Source organism: Conger conger, chromosome 17, assembly GCF_963514075.1.
Source record: "Conger conger chromosome 17, fConCon1.1, whole genome shotgun sequence".
In the NCBI taxonomy this organism is placed as follows: Eukaryota; Metazoa; Chordata; class Actinopteri; order Anguilliformes; family Congridae; genus Conger; species Conger conger.
The window spans coordinates 7,367,067-7,389,566 of NC_083776.1; the positions used below are offsets into that span (position 1 = coordinate 7,367,067).

The 22,500-nt window shown below is 47.0% G+C and overlaps 1 protein-coding gene across 2 annotated transcripts in view; it reads right to left on the bottom strand.

Annotated features, from left to right (window-relative positions):
• Positions 1-22,500, bottom strand: part of fgf14 (fibroblast growth factor 14) — a 169,192-nt gene that overhangs the window by 64,238 nt on the left and 82,454 nt on the right. Inside the window, exons 1-2 of one of the 2 annotated variants that reach the window (XM_061226164.1) lie at positions 16,505-17,704; positions 2,216-2,326 (exon numbers count right to left, since the gene is read on the bottom strand). In XM_061226164.1, the coding sequence (XP_061082148.1) occupies positions 2,216-2,326; positions 16,505-16,697 (304 nt within the window). In that variant the 5' untranslated portion in view covers positions 16,698-17,704. Of the gene's footprint in view, positions 1-2,215; positions 2,327-16,504; positions 17,705-22,500 lie in introns of those variants that run through there. The other variant, XM_061226163.1, reaches the window with a different exon arrangement.

The following is a 22,500-nucleotide window of genomic DNA, read 5'->3' on the forward strand; positions in this document are numbered from 1 at the left end:
GCGCTCCTGCGTCACTCTGCTTCCCCGTGTCAGAGCAGAGACCCCCCCCCAGCCCCCACCCCCCCCACAGACCTGACGCACATCGCTGTGAGATTAAGGGGGGGGGGGGGGGGTACAGCCCATCTCTGGTGACCTTTTCCCGGGAATGAAAAACACACACGCGGCACAAATGGAGCCTGATTTCGGTACACTGCCCCCGTCCCCATCCCCGCCTCCATCAGGGCTCTCCCGTCACACGCGGTGTGTGCTACACTCTGGGACGCCTGCGCATCAAATATTTAACGGAGCAGAGGAGGAAAAGTGTGCCAGCATCTCCCGCCTGCGTGTTTACTCTCCGCTCAGACCGGGCGCAGGGTCAGTGGTGATTGGGTGGTTCAGACCGGGCCCAAGGTCAGTGGTGATTGGGTGGTTCAGACCGGGCGCAGGGTCAGTGGTGATTGGGAGGTTCAGACTGTGCGCAGGGTCAGTGGTGATTGGGTGGTTCAGACAGGGCGCAGGGTCAGTGGTGATTGGGTGGTTCAGACCGGGCGCAGGGTCAGTGGTGATTGGATGGTTCAGACTGTGCACAGGGTCAGTGGTGATTGGGTGGTTCAGACTGGGCGCAGGGTCAGTGGTGATTGGGTGGTTCAGACTGTGCACAGGGTCAGTGGTGATTGGGTGGTTCAGACTGGGCACAGGGTCAGTGGTGATTGGGTGGTTCAGACTGTGCACAGGGTCGTGGTGATTGGGTGGTTCAGACTGTGCGCAGGGTCAGTGGTGATTGGGTGGTTCAGACTGGGCGCAGGGTCAGTGGTGATTGGGAGGTTCAGACTGGGCGCAGGGTCAGTGGTGATTGGGTGGTTGAGACTGGGCGCAGGGTCAGTGGTGATTGGGTGGTTCAGACCAGGCGCAGGGTCAGTGGTGATTGGGTGGTTCAGACTGTGCACAGGGTCGTGGTGATTGGGTGGTTCAGACCAGGCGCAAGGTCAGTGGTGATTGGGTGGTTCAGACCAGGCACAGGGTCGTGGTGATTGGGTGGTTCAGACTGTGCACAGGGTCGTGGTGATTGGGTGGTTCAGACAGGGCGCAGGGTCAGTGGTGATTGGGTGGTTCAGACCAGGCGCAGGGTCAGTGGTGATTGGGTGGTTCAGACTGTGCACAGGGTCAGTGGTGATTGGGTGGTTCAGACTGGGCGCAGGGTCAGTGGTGATTGGGTGGTTCAGACTGTGCACAGGGTCGTGGTGATTGGGTGGTTCAGACCAGGCGCAAGGTCAGTGGTGATTGGGTGGTTCAGACTGGACGCAGGGTCAGTGGTGATTGGGAGGACAGATGTTTGCACACACAGATGGGAGATCAGAGACACATTCAGCGTCCCGGTTCTTTGGAGAGGGACCACTGCTGTTCTCAGAAGCTGCTGTCACTGCATGTGACAGCACGCACACACCAATTTAAAACAGGAGACCAAACTGGATAACTTTCATTACATTACATTACATTACATTAATGGCATTTGGCAGACGCTCTTATCCAGGGCGACGTACAACAAAGTGCATACCCATAACCAGGGATAAGTGCGCTGAAAGTACAATTTCAACTGCTACCTGAACAACAAAGATAAGGACCAGGGCCTATTTTAATTTATTTATTTTTTTATTTTTTTTAAACGAACAAATAAATAAACAAAGCAAAAGTGACCAAACTTAGCTATGCAAACATTGCTTACCTAGCCAACTAAAAATACCGATACACAAAGTAAAGGGAGGGTGATCACACCTGACTCCCAGGTTAAGGGAGGGTGATCACACCTGACTCCCAGGTAAAGGGAGGGTGATCACACCTGACTCCCAGGTAAAGGGAGGGTGAACACACCTGACTCGCAGGTAAAGGGAGAGTATTCACACCTGACTCCCAGGTAAAGGGAGGGTGAACACACCTGACTCTCAGGTAAAGGGAGGGTGAACACACCTGACTCCCAGGTAAAGGGAGGGTGGAAAACCAGCAGGTCTCTGCTAATCCCTGGTTTAGACATACGCTGCTGCCTGCACTCAATACTGCAGCAATGTCATTACAACATGACCAAAGAACTGAGCACAAGAGCAAGCGGCATGCTTCTCCTCACACTCATAAACACAAACGACACACACAGGGCTCGTTATACACCTGAAATATGCAGAGGAGTTACTCATTAACGGCCTCCTCCCATTGGACAAAGGACCAAACAGGAAGTGTAACTCACAGGAATTGCTGCTGTCATCCTTGGTTCCATCGAGAGATCCATCTGGGTTCATCTGCAGGTAGAATCCCTGCCTGCAATACAACCTGGTCACTATTCCCTTGAGCTGGGGATCTGAGAGAGAGAGAGAGAGAGAGGGAGAGGGAGAGGGAGAGAGGGAGGGGGGAGGGGGGGAGAGAGAGAGAGCAAGGTGGAGAGAGAGAGGGAGAGATCGAGGGGCAGACAGAAAGACAGAGAGAGGGAGGAGGAGAGAGGGGGAGAGAGCAAGAGAGAGAGGGAGAGGGAGAGGGAGATAGAGAACAAGGGGAGAGAGAGGGAGAGGGAGAGAGGGAGAGAGAAAGCACAGTTATCAGAGCAGCTCATTTCAGGAGAAGATCATGAGGAGTTACGATTGTGAGCCCCTTCCTTTCTCAGACATTAGTGCTGGATAAAAATTACCCAATAAAACTTTCATCGCTGTATAAAATATCACAGCAAAAATAAGAATGCAATCACATCAATAGTGAGGGTGAAAAGCTTCGCAGCGGAATTTAACGATAAGAGAATCACTCACGAGGAAATCCATGCAAACAGCAGATAAAACGCCTCTGGCCCAGCACACAGATAATTGTGAGACACGTCTGCCCGCAGCACGTGAATGTCGTTTATTGATCGATTGGCCTGAACAGATTTCACAGCCTATAAAGCAGATCAGCTGTTTTATCACTCCAGGAAACTCCCATTCAGACGGGAGACATTTCACATCCACCAATCAGCAGCGAGCGCTATCAATCAGTATAATCCCGCCGTTCACCGTGGGAGCTGAGAGAAGTGGTTTTATCCGCGCAGAAGAGTCCCTGCTCCCCGTTTAACACATTAAAACCAGCAGCGTCAGAGAGAATCGCTCATCTGAGCCCGGAACGGGGAGACGGCTGTCTGCGGGTCTCCGCTCAAACAGAATCGCACACGATGCCCTCGCAGACGTGTGCAAACAGACTGACACACGCCGGGCTCTCCGCACACCGACACGCCGCTCATTACACACGTAAAACTCAACCGTTACACATCACCCCTCACCTCCCGCCGAGACAGACAGAGGCCGCATTCCAATCGAAGCCCAATTTCAGACCCAAAAGTGTCTCAGCCCCCATCTGATGGAAAACACGTGGTTTTGGGTCACAGACAGAAAGGACGGTCAGACGTTCCTCAGGCAACACACAGGACGGTCAGACGTTCCTCAGGCAACACACAGGACGGTCAGACGTTCCTCAGGCAACACACAGGACGGTCGGACGTTCCTCAGGCAACACACAGGACGGTCAGACGTTCCTCAGGCAACACACAGGACGGTCAGACGTTCCTCAGGCAACACACAGGACGGTCAGACATCAGGTGTGTGTCGTTGTGGCTGTGCGGACACTGGTGCACAGAGAGCAGGTCTCTGAGGAGGCTGACCAGACCACAGCTCCATCAAACATCACTCAGACTCCCATTAAGCACACTCCCTCTGCCTCTCATAACCAGCCCTGACAATTAACATCACGCCTACCACTCTCACACTTACCAGTTTACATATATTATATATATATTATTACAGAGCATTAAAGGAACACCAGTGGCCATTATAAAGCCATTTCTCTCCTGAATATGATCCAGTCCATTACCTGGTAGCTGGCCCTGTCATCGACTGGGTGACAGTTCAGCAGGTAAAAAAGTGATCAATTGCAGATGGTTGGCAGACAGTAGCAGGTGAAAAATGGTTGTACATTAACATATAAAGGGTTCCATATGATAAAATTATTAATAATAATAAAACGGTAATGTATTGCTAATGATTAGCTGTTGAGTATTCTCCCTGGATTAACCGCAAAGGAAACAGAAACCAGATGAGGTTGTGTGACTTAGCTTCACGTTGCTCTCCTAACCGATAACTGTATCTCTGGCTGAGCATTGGACGCCATTTAATAAGGGAACCACAGGAGATTCTTCAGGGCGAGCTCGGTCAGCACAAATGGAAATTAGCAAAGAATAAATTCCACACAGACTTTAGGAAGTATTTCTGCACACAGAGTGGTCACTGTGTGGAACAGCGCGCCAGGACGCGTAGTGGAGGCAGAGACACCGGCTGAAATGGCAGCCATGCATCACCCTGGTGGGAGCAGCACATTGGTGCTGGTTGAGGTGAGTTTCCCCCTCATCACTGTAAGCGCTTTGAGTATCTACAAAAGCGCTATATAAATGTAATGATCTATGATGATGATTATATTATACTATTATTACTATTATTATTATGAATACTCCCACATTAAGACGGTACCTCCTCTCCCTGAAACACCTCCTCTCCCTGAAACACACCTCCTCCCCGAGAAACACACCTCCTCTCCCTGAAACACACCTCCTCCCCCTGATACACACCTCCCCCTGAAACACACCTCCCCCTGATACACACCTCCTCCCCCTGAAACACACCGCCCCCTGAAACACACCTCCTCCCCCTGATAAACACCTCCCCCTGAAACACAACTCCTCCTCCTGATACACACCTCCTCCCCCTGAAACACACCTCCTCCTCCTGATACACACCTCCCCCTGAAACACACCTCCCCCTGAAACACACCTCCTCCCCCTGATACACACCTCCTCCCCCTGAAACACACCGCCCCCTGAAACACACCTCCTCCCCCTGATACACACCTCCCCCTGAAACACAACTCCTCCTCCTGATACACACCTCCTCCCCCTGAAACACACCTCCTCCTCCTGATACACACCTCCCCCTGAAACACACCTCCCCCTGAAACACACCTCCTCCCCCTGATACACACCTCCTCCCCCTGAAACACACCTCCCCCTGAAACACAACTCTTCCCCCTGATACACACCTCCCCCTGAAACACAACTCCTCCCCCTGATACACACCTCCCCCTGAAACACAACTCCTCCTCCTGAAACACACCTCCCACTGATACACACCTCCCCCTGAAACACACCTCCTTCCCCTGATACACACCTCCTTCCCCTGATACACACCTCCTCCCCCTGATACACACCTCCTCCCCCTGAAACACACCTCCCCCTGAAACACACCTCCTCCCCCGGAGCAGGGGAGCCAGGAAGCCTCCTCTCACGTCCTCACCATTGTACTCAAGGCTCATTCCCACAACTCATAACTCGTAAAAATATCAATAAAATGCTGGCATAACAGCAGTAAATTGCATGATAGAGTATCACCTGCTGCTTATTAAATCATTGTGCTAAAACCTCACTTCAGTATTCACCACATTATCAGTGCTACGAGTTTAACCACCAACCTCCTGTTCCCTAAAACAACCACTACAAATACTGACTCACAGGCTACTTCTAACAATTCAACAATTATCATTTAACCAACATACTTATTTCAAACATTTTTAATGGAAATTATTAATGCGTGTTTTCATATGAACACAAAATTCATTTGGACTTTGGTTGGTGTATTTCTTGTATACAGACATTAAATGATCCTTACAAGACTGTACCGTTCAGACATACATACCTGTGTATGTGTTCACGTGTGTTGTGTGTGTATGTCTATGTGTTTGTGTTCACGTGTGTGTGTGTGCTACGTATGAGTGTGTGAGCTATGTGTGTGTGAGTGTGTGTATGTGTGTGTATGTCTGTGTGTGTGTGTTCACGTGTGTGTGTGTCTATGTGTGTGTGTTCGCATGTGTGTGTGATATTATTCATGATGTCCTTCATCCATCACTGTCAGTTGCTCGGGTCTCGAGTGTGTGTGAGTGTGTGTGTGTGTGTGTGTGTGTGTACATGTGTGTGTGTGTGTATACGTGTGTATGTGTGTGTGTGTGTACGTGCGTGTGTGTGTACGTGTGTGTGTGTGTGTGCATGTGTATACGTGTGTGTATGTGTGTGTGTATACGTGTGTGTGAGTGTGAGTGTGTGTGTATGTACGTGTGTGTGTATATGTATGTGTGTACGTGTGTGTGTGTGTGTGTGTATGTACGTGTGTGTATACGTGTGAGTGTGTGTGTGTGTAGGTGTGTATGTGTGTGTATACGTGTGTACGTGTGAGTGTGTGTGTGTACGTGTGTGTACGTGTGTGTGTGTGTACGTGTGTACATGTGAGTGTGTGTGTATGTGTGTATGTGTGTGTATACGTGTGTACGTGTGAGTGTGTGTGTGTAGACGTGTGTACGTGTGTGTGTGTATGTGTGTATGTGTGTGTATACGTGTGTACGTGTGAGTGTGTGTGTATACATGTGTACGTGTGTGTGTGTGTGTGTGTACGTGTGAGTGTGTGTGTGTATGTGTGTATGTGTGTGTATACGTGTGAGTGTGTGTGTACGTGTGTGTGTGTGTATGTGTGTGTGGTTGTGTGTGTACGTGTGTACGTGTGAGTGTGTGTGTATGTGTATGTGTGTATGTGTGTGTATACGTGTGTACGTGTGAGTGTGTGTGTGTGTGTGTATACGTGTGTACGTGTGAGTGTGTGTGTACGTGTGTGTGTGTGTGTGTGTGAGTGAGTGAGTGTGTGTGTGTGTGTGTGTGCGCATTATGAGGTAGTGGAAGACACCTCCATGGGGGTTCAGGTCCAAACTACGTGGAGCAGGGTCTGCTGTAGGGTTTTTCTTAATTATTGCTGCACAGTATGAGCTGATTAGAGATTAGCAGTATCTATTAGGGTTGGGGACAATTCAATTTCAATATAGTCTATTCAGGAAATGAATTGGGGGGGGGGGGAACACCCGATGAGGATTTTCCATTTAAAGAAATGGATTTAAATTAATTTCCGAACCTGACTGAATGGAGTCGACCCCCAACCCTGAAATCTATTTTCACATCCAGCCCCACTGCAGCCCATCGTTCTGTTTATCACTCATCATAATCTTAATAAATTATAATTTGCTTACTCTGATTAAAATGGTAATCTATTTTAAATCTATTTTAAACATGATTTAATTGAAGTAGCTTGCCGAGTGTTTGGCCACCTACATTTTAGACCGCACACGGCGTACATTCGCATGCCGGCTAGCTTCGGTCTAACATAAGTTGTTCATACAGTTTCATCGCCGCACTAAGCTAAATAAGAGTTTGTGTTGCGCTGTATGAACAGTTTTTTATTTCAGGAGTTTCCACAATGAAATGCAGATACAGGAAAATACTGCCAGAGAAAAGCATACTTTTAACAATCCCATGTTTTGTGTCACAAGACAGTATGTAGCCACGATAAGATCCGCACAGCAGTGGGGCCTTAACCCTGCATTGCTCCAGGGGATATTGGCCCGTTTAGTCTAATCAACTGTAGCTTTGGCTAAAAGTGGCAACTAAATAAAATGAATTAGTACCTGCCACTGGAGGAGAGCCCTGGTGCGTTCAGCTCATCAATAATCATAATCATAATCATAATAATCATTCATATGACCTACAGTGCCAGACCTGGATCGTAACTTTCCTACATCAGAGAGTTTACCCTCCGACAGGAGTCTCTGGTCTCAATAACCCGGGTTATTCCGAATAACCAAGATTATTCTCAATAACCGAGTGTATGTAGCATACACTACAAAGGCCATTCAATACGAAAATAAAACATGATATTTTCTGAAATATTTTCACTTCAACAGGTTTTTGTCATCAAAGACGCATGTTATATTAAATAAATAAAAATTCAAAAAAGTAAATACTTATACTCCCTCAAAAGAGAGACCGCCGCTTTTCCCTCTAAATCCCTAACGTCAGCAGGTGAAAAACCTACACGTACACCCCACACTCTGAGCAAAGGCAACAACGGCAGATTGGTGATTAAGAGCCGTTAAAACCGAGAGCGCTAAAGGCGCCTCGCAGGGCCACGGTCTCCTCTCCTTCGCAGAGACACAGAGAGGGATCTCCCCCGTACGAATCAAAACGACGCCATTCATCTCTCAACAGCCGAACAGACAGAGCTCTCAGTTCCCAGAGTCCTGCGCACTCTGCCCGGCAACCTGAACCCCGTGCTGCCGGAATACGAGACAGGAGCACACTATTATTATTTCTTAATTCATTATTATTATTATTATTATTATTATTATTATTATTATTATTATTATTATTATTCCATCCAGCACACTGCAGCAGTGTGTTTTGTTGGTCAGCCGAGGTGTGCTCTGATAAACATGCCCTTTTAATGGAAGGACAGAAACCAGACAAGCAGACAGACAGGGTGTTTACAGACCCCACCTACGCAGGTGAGAAAGCAGGCAGGGGGCAGATAAATGCACAGTCCTTAAAACGGTGGCTCCAGATGTCTCATGTAAATTCAAACTTTAAAGTCATGGACTCATCTACGTCCGTTCAGAAGTGTGTGTAAATGAATATTATCTCCTTGCTGGTCTGGTGGAGGACGGAACATTGCAGCGTACCAATCAGCAAAACAGCCCAATAATTATTTCGTATTGATTAATGCGTAGTCAGACTAATTAGCTACTTATGTAGTCAGATTAATTTTGAATATCCTATTTATAAAATAAATACTGGATGGCTGTGTGAGTTATTCATTATTCATCCATGGAGAGTGAATGCGAGGCGGTCCTATCTTTGGGAAAGTCTGACCGTTTCCCAAAGGTCGCGTAGCAACACCTGGCGAGGGAACCGCAGCGCGCACCGAAAGGGGCAACCACGGCGCGAGCCCGGTAAGGCACTCCGTTCATTATTAATGGGCATTCAGTCTCCTTGGGCGAGTACAAACAGGACGACGTGCTGCGGCGTTTCTCTCGTATCAATTAATTACTTTGAATAGCGATGGGAAAACGAAGCCGGGGATGGCGAGATTGATTCCTGTGACGGTTCACCACGGGGTTGCGTATAATTATTGTAAAGGCAAGCGGGAGAGAGCCGTTCAAAATCTAGAAAGAAAAAAACGGATTGTTCTTTTGCGCATCACATTAGTTTTGCCCTTATTCAACATTCAAGCACGTCCGCCCTCCCGGGGGCAAACGACCAAGGATATCTACAAAGGACGCTAATCTACCGTCCTGTTTTCTGACTGAGCGCTGATTTAAGATGGCTAAACAGGGGCAGCAACCTTCTCAGCCGAAACGGCTTGTTTCAGTGTCTTGGAGAGAAATAGTAACACCCGCCATGAAAAGACATCGTGTGCTACCAGATACCGCACGTCAGACCAGTAATTCAGACATTCAAAAATAGGCTACGTTGCGTGATTACAATACACACCTTTTCACCCAGAGAATATCATTACAATAGTGCAGGGAACATTAATTGTTAAATTCCTTCATCTTGCGTTCATTCTTTAAGGCGAGAAATGTCTTATTTTTTAAGTGAGTTTACATTCTCATAAATGTGTTATTGTGAGGCACAAGAATAAGTATATAATTGTGTAACTATTAGGCACTGCAGCTTACGTGATTTTAAACGTTTCCTTCCCACTATAAATATATCTCAATGTGTGAATATGTAAAACATATTCACACAACAATCCACTGGGGCCATTAGAACCGCACCCACATAAGATGACTGTTGATTGTATTATATGCATATTATTGTGCATTTTAGACAGCTACAGTAGGCTTTTAATGTAGTATATTCTTTCAATTAATTCGAGAACATCCTGGAACCTGTTTAACAAAAGCAATGTCCGTATTGCAGATTTACAGTTCTTTAATCACCAGTTCAGCACAACATACCATAGGCTACGTGTTTATTTTTTTTCTGCTTTCTTTTAAGCTGCCTTTTGAAAACAGACGACACACGACGGCATTCTGGAAGATCCCCTTCTCCGCCGTAAAGGAAGCGCGCTGTCAGGCAGAGGAGACCCGCTCCGCCAGAGGCAGCTGCAGACTTAAACATAACATGTGATTGACCCACTTTGCGTTTCTGGAGCAGGCGAAGGGCTTTTCCAGCCCATCACGGAAACCACGCCATCGCCTTTCCCGTTACCATGAAAAAGCAGGGAATCACCATGGAAAAGCAGGGAATCACCAGCGCGCGGCTGTTCCCACATTCACGCGGACGCGGAGGAGCTTTTGTTAAAAGCGCTGTCATTTTCTAACATTTTCTAGCAGATACAATAGCAGTTTTAACAGAAATCAGCCAAAGCTGTTACCTAATTGAAGCAGTTCCCAGGTAGGATGGTCTCATTTAAACATTTAGCAGACGCTCTTACGAAGAGATTACACATTTTACATTCCTTTACACAATCCGCGCATACAGCGGGATATTTACAGGAGAGATTCAGCCGAACCTGTATGCGACACGGCATCCCTCTTCCAACACAGCTGATTTAATATGCCACAATAACCACTAGAACAGGATTTTAAAATAATCTTATTTTTATTTAATAATATGACGATCTGACATGTTTTCGATACTAGTATTACATCTGCATAAATAAAAAGTGCAATCCCTGTATTTGCAATTAAGGTGGGTATTCCTTGTACATAGAGTCAGCTTTGTTTAAAATATCTGATTATGCTCTCATTCAAAATATCGGTCATGCCCTTATAGTGAAAGAATAATGATGATCTCTCAATGTGTCATTTTTTCCATTATCCGTTATGAAAGACATCTGGTCAATAAGACTGTGATGCCAAATGACGTTTTTTCAGTTGGGTGTGAAAAACAGACGGGCACAGACCCTGATTATGCTTTCACAGATCACACTCTTTCACAGATCACACTCTGCACCGTGCAGGAGAGTGTGATAAAGGGAAGAGAAAGAACACAACACTTTTCACAGCAAGAGCAGAGAGCAGCGCTGGCCTCACCTCCACGGAGATATTCCGCGGAAGGGGAACACCAGCACGAGAGGGAATTCTGGGACTGACAGGCTGCGCTAAACGAGTGCAGAGAATTCATCTCGCGTTTCAATCAGACCAAATTTAGTAGCAAATATTGGCAAATTTAATATTCTAATGAGACCAAATGTTGCCAACGTTGAGGTGCAAATGTAATGTTTAATGAGGCAAAAATGAATGTCTGACGTAGCCAGAACTCAGAAGTGAATGTAAAGTTTTAATGCGAACAAATGCAGTGAGAGATCATTCCGTCAGCAGCCTAATGCTGACGCATCACATGAGAGGCAGCGTTATCGGGCCATTACTGCATCAAGCGCAGGAGCGCCACGGAGCGTACGGGTTCCTGGGCGGTTGGAGGGTGGGTTGGAGAGTGGGTTGGGTTGGAGAGTGGGTTGGAGAGCGGGTTGGGTTGGAGGGCGGGTTGCTTTGGAGGGCGGGTTGGAGAGGGGGTTGGGTTGGAGGGCGGGTTGGAGAGGGGGTTGGGTTGGAGAGGGGGTTGGGTTGGAGAGGGGGTTGGAGCAGGTTGGAGAGGGGGTTGGGTTGGAGAGCGGGTTGGGTTGGAGAGCGGGTTGGGTTGGAGGGCGGGTTGGAGAGCGGGTTGGGTTGGAGGGCGGGTTGGTTTGGAGGGCGGGTTGGAGAGGGGGTTGGGTTGGAGGGCGGGTTGGGTTGGAGAGCGGGTTGGAGCGGGTTGGAGAGCCTCCACTCAGCTCTGCTCCAGGGTCTCCATCATTCACAGACTCCATTTGTAGCTGATCTTCAGGGATGAATGGGCCCCATTCCGCCAGACATCACCACTCTGCTTCCCATTGGGGAGTTTTTCCTCTCCACTGTTTGAGATTTTTCTCCCCACTGGTGAGTTATTTTACCTCAGGTGCTCTCTGGAGGTTCAAGCCTGGTTTTTGCCCATTTCTTTTTAGCCCTTCTGTTACTGTGAAAAGCATCTTTCTCAAAGTCTTCTGTAAACAAAACTGAGCTGAATTGAAATTGAGCAGCATAATGGCGATAGGACTAGCTGTACAACTCCAAGTCTGAGGTCTGCATTGCTATTGGGCACTGCATCAGTGCTCCAGTGATGACCCAGCGGTGTTCCAGTGACTACCCAGCGGTGCTCCAGTGACTACCCAGCGGTGCTCCAGTGACTACCCAGCGGGGCAGATGGTGTGAATGTAATGGCTGAGTCACTCAGGATCAGAGTACCGGCTAAACGGCTAAATGGCTAAAACGGAAATGTATGGACTTACAAGAACATGGGAGAGGGTCGTGGCAAGGTCAAGTTGATTTTTGTACAAAATGACCCAACAGCCCTGTATATTGCGTATATCGCATGTACGACTGCACTTGGAACACGCGTGTTTTCTATTCATTACTATCGATTCAACGATTGATTTCTCCAAAGAGAGCAGACCCCAACTCCCTCTCAAAGCCTTCTGAATGCCGGAGTGGGAAAGAACAGGGAATTTCAGCAGGAAATACGGAATGCACACGGCGTTCCTCGGAACGATCTTCGCTCACCTTCGCTCTTTTACAGGGACGTCCTGGAGGATATGTAATTATCCTTCTCTCAACAACAGGTCTCCCAGACAGCTGTCACACACCCTTCAGGGAAGCGCTAATTCGCTGGAAGGAAATGGCTGCAGCTCAAGCAGGAAGGCCCAGCCACACCTCTGGGCCGAGGTGGAGAATCACCTCCAAGCTCAGAGCTACCGACGCTTTCTGAATCCTTTACAAAACCGTGGACTGTACATATTTGCATATTACAATGCTAAATCTCATTACACAAATGTGATAATATGCAACATATTATATATGCAAATATATTTGTAAAAAAATTAAGCAAATTCTCTTTTGAAGACTGGTCATTGCAGAGGATTGACAGCGGGGTGTGGCAGGAGAAGGGCGGGGGAACGGGGGGGGGGGGGGGTAACGGGGCTGAAAGGTCACCAATCATGGGGAGATGTGCACACTCAGGAACGGAACAGAATCTGTGGATAAGCGGCAGACTGGGTTAAAAGGTGCTCACTTCAACTGCCTGGAGGTGAAATCTTACCTGCCATGTTTATAGGAACACCCAGAGCCATGATACCGTAATCATTAGCATAGAAAATAAGCTGCGTAACGTAATTATAGTCAGGTAAAGGATGCACACAAACATAAAGGAATAACGTTTCATGCCATTTAAGTTTAAGCCTCAATTTCTGGATACAAGAACGTTATGAGCTCTCCAGGCATAAACTCAATTTGAAATAATGGCTTTCGGGAGTGAATATGCAAAGATATATCATCGTTTTTTTTTTTTTAACAAAATGTCTGCCGTCCTTCCCTGCAGCCCTGTCACATGACGCTCAGAACACTGACGGCACCCAGTTCCCACGAGCACCCCGCCCACAACATGTCCAGCGATGCCTCCTTTCCACTCCGACAAATTGCAAACAAATATTGAAAAGCAGACAAGATATTTAAAAGCAGACAGAAAGTGCTTGTGGACTTCTAATAAACGGACTGTGTGAGACATTCTGACAGAGCAGGTAAGACAAGGTAGCCCTCACTAAAGAAGCGAGCGCAGAAGAAGGTAGCGGTTCTCCGTTCTGAAGCGGGACGGCCCTGTTGTTACCGCGTTCCCTCTGCGGTTCATTACGCAGGATGAAGAAAGGTGACTGTTTGAGCAGGAGACAGTGCGCTTTTAAAAAACACTGAAATATTCTCTCTCTGGCATCCTGTTGTTCTGCCTCTACACCTCCTTCCTGTGTGTGTTCAGCAGCAAAGTGCTGAAATTAAGACGACTGTCGTTTCTGAGACGGCTCCATCGCAGCGCGCGGTCGGTAGTGTGTCCCGGGCTATGCTGTGGTCTGTGGGGGGACTCGGCGCTGGATAAAGCCCTCCGTATGAACCATCCTTCCCCTCACGGCTCACCGTTCAGGGGGGCTGGCTGCTGGAGGACCTGCCGGGCTCTGAGACGCGGGCCCTGGAGGGTCCTCACGACTGCAGATAAAATGGCTCACTAAAGATTTTCTGAGGCTCACGTGAACGGGGGAAATTAATGAGGCAGCTCCCAGAAGAAGCACCAGCCACAAATCACTGTAAAATAAGCTCTCAGACTCGTGAGCACTTGCCCTGAGGTGTAATTAGCTCTCAATCATCCATAAACGAGAACACAATAACACACTTCTGCGAATCTCTGTCCCCCCCCCCCCCCCCCAAAAATGTTTTCATTTAACCAAATTTCACCCTCATGGTTTATGTGCCCGATACGAGGGTTGGTGGAAGCGAAACAAAATCTAATTTTCCCACGAGGAAGCAAGGGCAATGAAAGGTGCTGTGGTTTAACTAAAATGGCCGCCACAGGTGTTGGCTTGTCACAACTCTCCCGGGATAATTCGTCTCCCCGAGTCCGGCTGGCATCGGTGCCATCCTTCACTCAAAACGTATTTGTGCAAGGCGCCTGCCAATCCCCAACGCCAGCCCTGGATACATCAGCCCGACGTCCATCTGCTGGCCGGAGCAGCTCTTACACTCACAGGCCATGATTCAATCTGAACCAAAAGTGGATTGGCCAGAAGCCCATTACATTTAATCATCCCGCACATAACTATCATTCAGCATGAACGACAAACCACTATGCATTAAATTACATTGTGTCATTGTCCCTCACTGTATCTGATATCGGATAGCTGTATTCATTGAAAACACATTTCTTGTATCTGGCTTTTATATTTGACTTGGCATATTATTTTGACAATCGACTGACTTCAGTATCTGAGATGGAATTGTTAGGTTCACACCTTAAAAATACCTTCATTGCACATAACGGGCAATAATGTAGATGTTAGAAATCATAAGGATTCATTGGATATTATGTGACGTAGCTTTACGTTCTTCTGAAATGTCTTAACGACCCACATCGAAGGGCATTATCACAGAGCTATTACCAAGTGTTCGGTTTTCTTGCACGTCCAAGACATTCGATAATTATTGTCATTACTATTAAAATGGGTCGGGTTTCAGCACCGTGACGCACTCGGTCTGAGTGAAGAATGACTGATATCGGTTTAGACCACCAAAGACTGTCTCAAAAAGGGGGCGTGGCATTCTGTCACACCCGGCAAGGAATATAGAGAAATAATCAAAATCATACAAAACACAAGAACTGAATTTTTTTGTATTTTTTTTTTGGGGGGGGGCGGGGGGGGGTATTTATATATATATTTATATAGGTCGACCACTGTGTAGATTTAATTATATAGGCCTCAAAAACTAAAACTAGCAGGTTGTATCTTCAGGCTACATCTATGACAACGCATTTAAGAAAATAACTAATTTCTTATAACTAATAACTAATGACTCTTAAAATCCTTATTGGGGGAAAAAGGCCCGCAAAGGAAAAATAACTATTTATTGAATTCGGTCGGGTGTTATGAATATATATATATATATATATATATACACATTTTTTAATACTTCAAGAGCTTAATGCAGAAAACTGATAGAAGCACAAACTCACGCATTTATGAGCATGTCAAATAACGGACCGATAAATTAGTGGATCATATAGACACGGTTCGTCAGATAAATATGTTTAAGAATGAGTTAGCGAAAATCGGGTGGCATCTTTCCCGCAACAAGTTAAACACCTGCCGCCATTCCGGATCATACACTCAGCCACATAAACACAGAACGTGTCGCCTTTGTCAAATGTAAAGGGGCACAATTATTAAGATATACCTAAAAATAAAGACACAAATGAATTGTCACTATGCTGTAAACGCGCACTCTTATCATTCTCCAAGCCATACATGTATCAGAAATGTTGTTGGCTGACTTACCAAATGCTAAACCGTGCGTTTTTAATTGCCTACAAGGAAAATGACCTACAGGACGAGGTTTGCGAGCATAAAACGGAAATAATTAATAGGAAAAAACGTGATCCGCGTTCCGGGGAAAATATTGACCTTTTACATGACATGCAACGAAACCAATTTGTCTGTCCAGTGATGAATACGCGATTCGGCAGTGAATACCGACCTATAATGGTGCTAGCGAGACACAGTGACAATTGTGCATGCTGTCTCGAACATGAACATTAGAAGGAACTAATCGCTGAACTGACACTTCGCTCGAGACGCTTCGGGGGGAAAAGAGGCGGCTTCCCCCTCAGATCTAAGCACGAGCAGCTGGACTGCGCAGGAGCCTTTCGAAATGGAAGTCTAAACGCGAGAACATCTGGATTATTCACATCCCCCGCGTCTACGCGGCTGGAACTACACTTCTGCCTGTGCATTTGCGCCTGCCACTCCTCGATTTAAGAGTAGTCAGCCACGCATAATATTAGATATGAAATGCACAACAATTAGAATTTGCATTGACATATAAGCTAGCCTATACACTAATGCCAACGTAATTAAATCGAATAAAAGCCTACGAAGAGATGCACAGATTTGTCTCGTGAATAACGGATTCGCGGTTGAAGTGCTGATTGTGAAACCAGTTACTTATTGTATTTACTGCACTGTGTTCAGATGCACCGCTCTCACACCTTGTCTCCGTAGGCGTCTCTTCCTGAGACCGAAGATTCTCACTTTGGAGAAGATATCGACCAGGTTTCCGTTGCAGAGACCCTTGTTCTTGCTCGGGCTCTTCCGCCGCCTGTGGGTCGAGGGCCGGTCGATGTGTTGCTCCCGAGCCTGTCTCTTTTGGCGGATCAAACCGCTGGCGATCGCCGCTGCCATGTCTCAGAGAAGCGCTGTTCGGCTCCGCACACGAAGCACCGACAACACAAACTGCCACCTTTTGTGTCCCGATTCTTCGCTACTGTCCCATTGTTCCGGCTAAAAAGGTCCTTGTTTTGTCAGTAACACACATAGATATATTTCGAGCAAGTCCAATAACTACATCTCAATCGACGCGAGAAGCGATGCGTTACCATCGTTTAAACGTAAGCATACACACAATGCTGTCACTAATACTACACAATATTATACTGTTATCAGATTTCCAAGGGAAACACCCCTTGTGTAACCCAAACTTACGGAGACTGGGATAACGGATAACTAGTCATACCGTCATATTTATTTTCCAGATGCAATTCTGGAGTCCGGATCGCCGTAACTGCCTACATTCTGTTAAAACCACAATCCAATCTCAAATGAAAATCTATTTGGTAGGCTACTTGTTTCTCCCATTCTTTTTTCCTTTTTAAAAATTTGTATTATTTATCGGAATTGTTGAAGAACTCAGCAGGGCTAAGCAGCAGTTCTCGCCCCTGAGTGTGCAATCAGGCACCAAAACAAACGAAAGCGATTTTCCTGTAATTATTACTGGCGAAGGACGTCCGCCCGTCTCCCAGGTGGGGATGTACGATTGCGATGTTTCTGCTCACATATTCCCCAAGTTTATCAGCAATCCGCGACACATGATTTCTAGCGAGTCTTCATGCCTCCGAGCAGCCCTCCGCTCATCGCTTTGATGAGTTGAATAAAATTGAGAAGCCTACATCACCAACAGCCTATTTACTCAGCATCAGGAAATACCGATTATGTACGCGTAAAAACTTCTCCAAATAGATCTTAGACGCTAATTGAAAATATCTTCCTTTTGTACTCCATTCTGCACAAATCTGGACGACATCATTGGAAACATACAATTTTCTTTTTTCCGCAAAAGCAAAAGACAGCAATTGTAGACCGATTTGGGAAAAACATGTAACCAAAGCTGACCCGGGTCTTGTGAAGATGACGTCTACCCCGTGTGACAGAAGCAGACAAATAAATAAACTTAGGACTCTCCCACGACCGGAAGGAACAAGACGGTTTTCTGCATTTTCACTAACTATTCAACAGGAAGAAAAAAAACAAAAACAAACGGAACGTAACCGGAAAGAAACGATTAAGGTAGCCCAAGCACACCGAAGCGCAGCCACATCACGCCTCTGCTCAGAGACGCACAGAAAGGCAACAGCGTATCATACACATCAACAAGTACGAACGACTTGGTTTTCCCTAGCCTTCGTTTCAGAGGACAGAAAGCCACCTTTCGGGTAATCGCAGCCGAAACCGTAGCTTCGCCGCTGTTTGACTGTCGCTATGTGCTGGTAGTAAAATTCAACACTTGTAAGACTGCTTGAGCAGTGTGGAAAATAACGCCCCGCTCAGCCGCGGTGACAGACAGACGCCGGGAATCTTTAATGCCCACAGCATAGGGCGTTGTTACGGACGCCAAACAACACATTAACCCACACCAGTGGCACTGACAATAGCTGGGTTTGAGCATAAAATACAAAGCAACCGTACAACCTGTGACAGCACGATCTGCACAGGCAAAATTAATCTCAACACGTTTCATAATTTCATTAATGCTCTTCTTTACGAACAGTTAATTGTTATGATTGTAAACCATGCATTTATAAAGATATTAAATGTTGAGGAAAATAGCAAAACCTGAAATGTACTGCAATCCACAACATATTTAAAATGTGATATACCGTTTAAATGGGAAAGAAATGGATAAGGATCAGTTGACATCAAAATTACAATGGAATGTCTTTCAATGGCTATTGAGACAGCTTATTAACCAGTTTACGGGTTAGGGAGGTTTTAGATCGCGCAGGCTGCACAGCCCCAGTAATCTTAAAACAGGACAATCGCGCAATCGTGCCTGGGATTCGACCGCCAGACGAAATAATTAATCTCAGCACCACGGCCAGCGCCTCGCCGCTCTGCAGTCCGGGCACGCAGCGAACGCGCCCAGCGCTCAAACTGACACGCCGTACCGCGCGAGCACACCGGCGGAAACCCGCACTCGCGGGCAGGTCTGCACATTAAACACACCGCCACGGTCATGCAGTCATACAATTAGTGCAATACATATTCATGTCGTAGCTAAGTGACGGCCAAATAGCGTTTATCAACTGGTTTAATTTAACACATGACAGCCTCTGGTCAGCGGAGACGGCGGGAGGGAGGTGTGTAGGAACTTCATGTTAAGGCACCGTGCGTTCGGCAGTTTCTAATTTAGATGAATATCGTTTGAGGAGCTCAATCACAGGCGGAAAAATAAAAACTCAAGAGGGCCATCTGCTGTTGGTCCCTGTAATGAAATATCCCGGTCTTGGCACCGGAGGCATTATCTGTCAAAGACACACTCCAGCGCTGTGAAATATGCAGCCCGGTCTACCCCAGATACCCCAGCATCCGTGTCCAATATTAAGACTGCCGCGAGATCGCAACAGCAACAATCGTTACCATTTGTGTTGCGCGTCATGGCAATTATTTCAAAACATGTTTTTGTTTATTGTGTCTGTCAGTGAAGTAAACACCTGACATATAAAACGAGGGAATCTCGACCGTACAAGCAAATTGTTTGCTTGAAGTTAAGATGGGCGCTCTGTGGCAGAAGGTTGAATAGAAATGACAAAAAGTTATGCTAATATGGGAAAAACTGCATTTTTCCGACTCGATTACAATATGGAGCCATCAACATCGACGTGCTCTGTGTCTCCCTCGCGGCCGGCACTTCTGACGGCTGGCAGGTCACGTGGCGCGGCTCGCAGAAGGACGTCTTGCCGAGCAGAGCAGATCCGAGCAGCACCGCCGCGGCTGTGCAGTTATGATTCCTGCCAGTAGCGGACACTATCAGCTCAGCAATGACTGCACCGACGCGCGAGATTAGCCAAGCACAGTCACAAACGCACCCGTCATCATTTTAACAACACCGTCGTTTAAAAAAATAAAAAATAAAATAGGGTCACATTTGGGCGGCGGCTTTCTTCTCGGTTGACCATTTATTTAAGGAGAAAAAACTGCCAGCTTTAGTGTTACAGCAGGTATACATGGAAAGAACATGTGTGTATGTGTGTATGTGTGTGTGTGTGTGTGTGTGTGAGAGAGAGAGAGAGAGAGAGAGAGAGAGAGAGAGAGAGAGAGAGAGAGAGAGAGAGAGAGAGAGAGAGAGAGAGATTCACATAGGTAGCCTACACGGAAAGTAGGCTAAACGTACACATTCGCTTTGAAAGTGGTGTACATTGCGCAACTGGATGAACATTGCGCTATCAAAGCAATACAGAACTGCAGTTTTACACAACCGCTGAAATGACACTAATGTGTCTACCGCTGAATACTAATGCGTTACAACGGGAAATGGCCCGTTGCCTGTGATACAGAATTCCTGAAGGATCCAATAAAAGTCATTTTACAACGTTAACTGTATGATGCAGATAAACACATTTACCATGAAGATCATGCATTTGCTATTTACTGATCTTGCATATACAAAGACTAAATTTGCCTTTCTAGTATTACATAAACGACACGTACAAGTACACAGTAAATACTGAGCATACATTCTGAATTTACAACAACAATCAGACTGCATTCTTTGTGCATAGCAACCATAATAATCTAGTATAACATGTTAAAAATGTAAAATACATCCCCATTTGCATTGCAGATGTAAGGGAAACAGCCGCTCAGTTTGGCATTGAAATACAGCGCAGATCAGAATGAGATACCAGCCATAAACTGTTCACTGTGGTGTTCACACTGTATTGTCTGTGACATATAATCGTTTAAGCTGCCTAAGCTTTGGTTTTAAATAATTTCTCTCCGCTTTGATAGTGGAATTGAACGATTAATTATGCATGGCCAGCGGTGCCAGGATGTCGTTAGCAGTGCTGAAATGATTTGGGCCCAAACTGCGCAACATGGGAAACTCTCCAGGAGAACTCAGAAAAGCAAGCCCGCCATGTTTCAACAACAGGACAGCTGTCTGAAACCAAACGCACCATGTTTAAGCAGCACAGCTCTCTGGAACCAAACGCACCACGTTTAAACAGCACAGCTGTCTGGAACCAAACGCACCACGTTTAAACAGCACAGCTGTCTGGAACCAAACGCACCACGTTTAAACAGCACAGCTGTCTGGAACCAAACGCACCACGTTTAAACAGCACAGCTGTCTGAAAACCAAACGCACCACGTTTAAACAGCACAGCTCTCTGAAACCAAACGCACCACGTTTAAACAGCACAGCTGTCTGAAACCAAACGCACCACGTTTAAACAGCACAGCTGTCTGGAACCAAACGCACCACGTTTAAACAGCACAGCTGTCTGAAAACCAAACGCACCATGTTTAAACAGCACAGCTCTCTGAAACCAAACGCACCACGTTTAAACAGCACAGCTGTCTGAAACCAAACGCACCACGTTTAAACAGCACAGCTGTCTGAAACCAAACGCACCATGTTTAAACAGCACAGCTGTCTGAAACCAAACGCACCACGTTTAAACAGCACATCCGCGTGTCCCCTAAAGACGCACGCCGACGAACTCGTCTCCGTTCAGAGAGCTCTCTGAAAGCCCTTTCACCCGCGACGCTCTCCAGGAGCAGATGACGCCGTCGTTCGTATTCCAGGCCCGTTTAACACACCCAATGAGGGGGTGTCTCGGTGGCGCAGCCTGTAGAGCACTGACCGCATGCTCATTGCGAGCCGCGACGTCGGCGGTTCGAATCCCACCGTCCGACATTTGTCGCATGTCCCCTCTCTGTCCCCTCTCATGTCCCCTCTCTCTCGCCCCCGTTCTTCCTGTCTCTCTATACTATATACTGTCCAATAAAGCTGAAAAAGGCCTAAAAAAAAAACACCCAATGAGCGGTCCCGTAGGGGACGGACATGTGGGGAAAACAGCGTTCCTCCTTGGGGGGGGGGGGAGTGGACGTACCTGAATGGCGCTTCCAGCGGAAAGTGTGAGATTCCATACTCCCCCGTCCCAAACTCCGCGCAGGACGGGAGCGGAGGCTCGGCCTGACGGCCGGGGCGGGTCACCCCTCCATTTAAAGAGCGGCGCCGGGAGACGACCGCGTTAATGCAATCAGAAACAGGCCCGTCCCTCAGGAGAGGTGGGGTCAGGAGGCCGTCGGCGAGAGAGACGCTGGACATCAGCATAGAGGGCGGGGGGGCCGTCTCCATTGCAGTTCTCTGACGCTTTCGCCTCGTTCTCGTACGCAACCTCCTCGACTGGTCTTCACACGGAGGGGAGACGTTTACAGACACCTGAGCGAGCCAAGAGTGCGCTAACAAGCACTTTGAAAAACAAATATGAGATACACATTCACATACAGGAGCTGCTATAAGAGGCCTTTAAGATGGCTGGACAGCAGAGCCCAGAAAGAAAAAAATAAATAAAATCTCTCAGTCCATCTCTCAATCTGTCTCTCCACTCCATCTCCACCAGTCAGTCAGTAAAGGATAACAGCACTGACCTTTAACCCTCTAAGGTGTGAGGTCACAAAATGTGCGAGTGGAATGTTCTTAACTGAACATTCTAATGCCGATGTGTCAATCACAACTGGTAATGGAGTTCTAGAACACTGGGGAAAAAAAAGCATTCCTAAAAAGGCCTGCTCTTCAGAGAGGTGAAGACATCAAACAGCGAGTGACCTGTAGCTCAATGCTCTTCCCCACCGCAAGTTCTCCCACACATCAATATTTTAAATAAAATCTATATTTTCTGCTGCTGTGCCCATGTGGCCAATT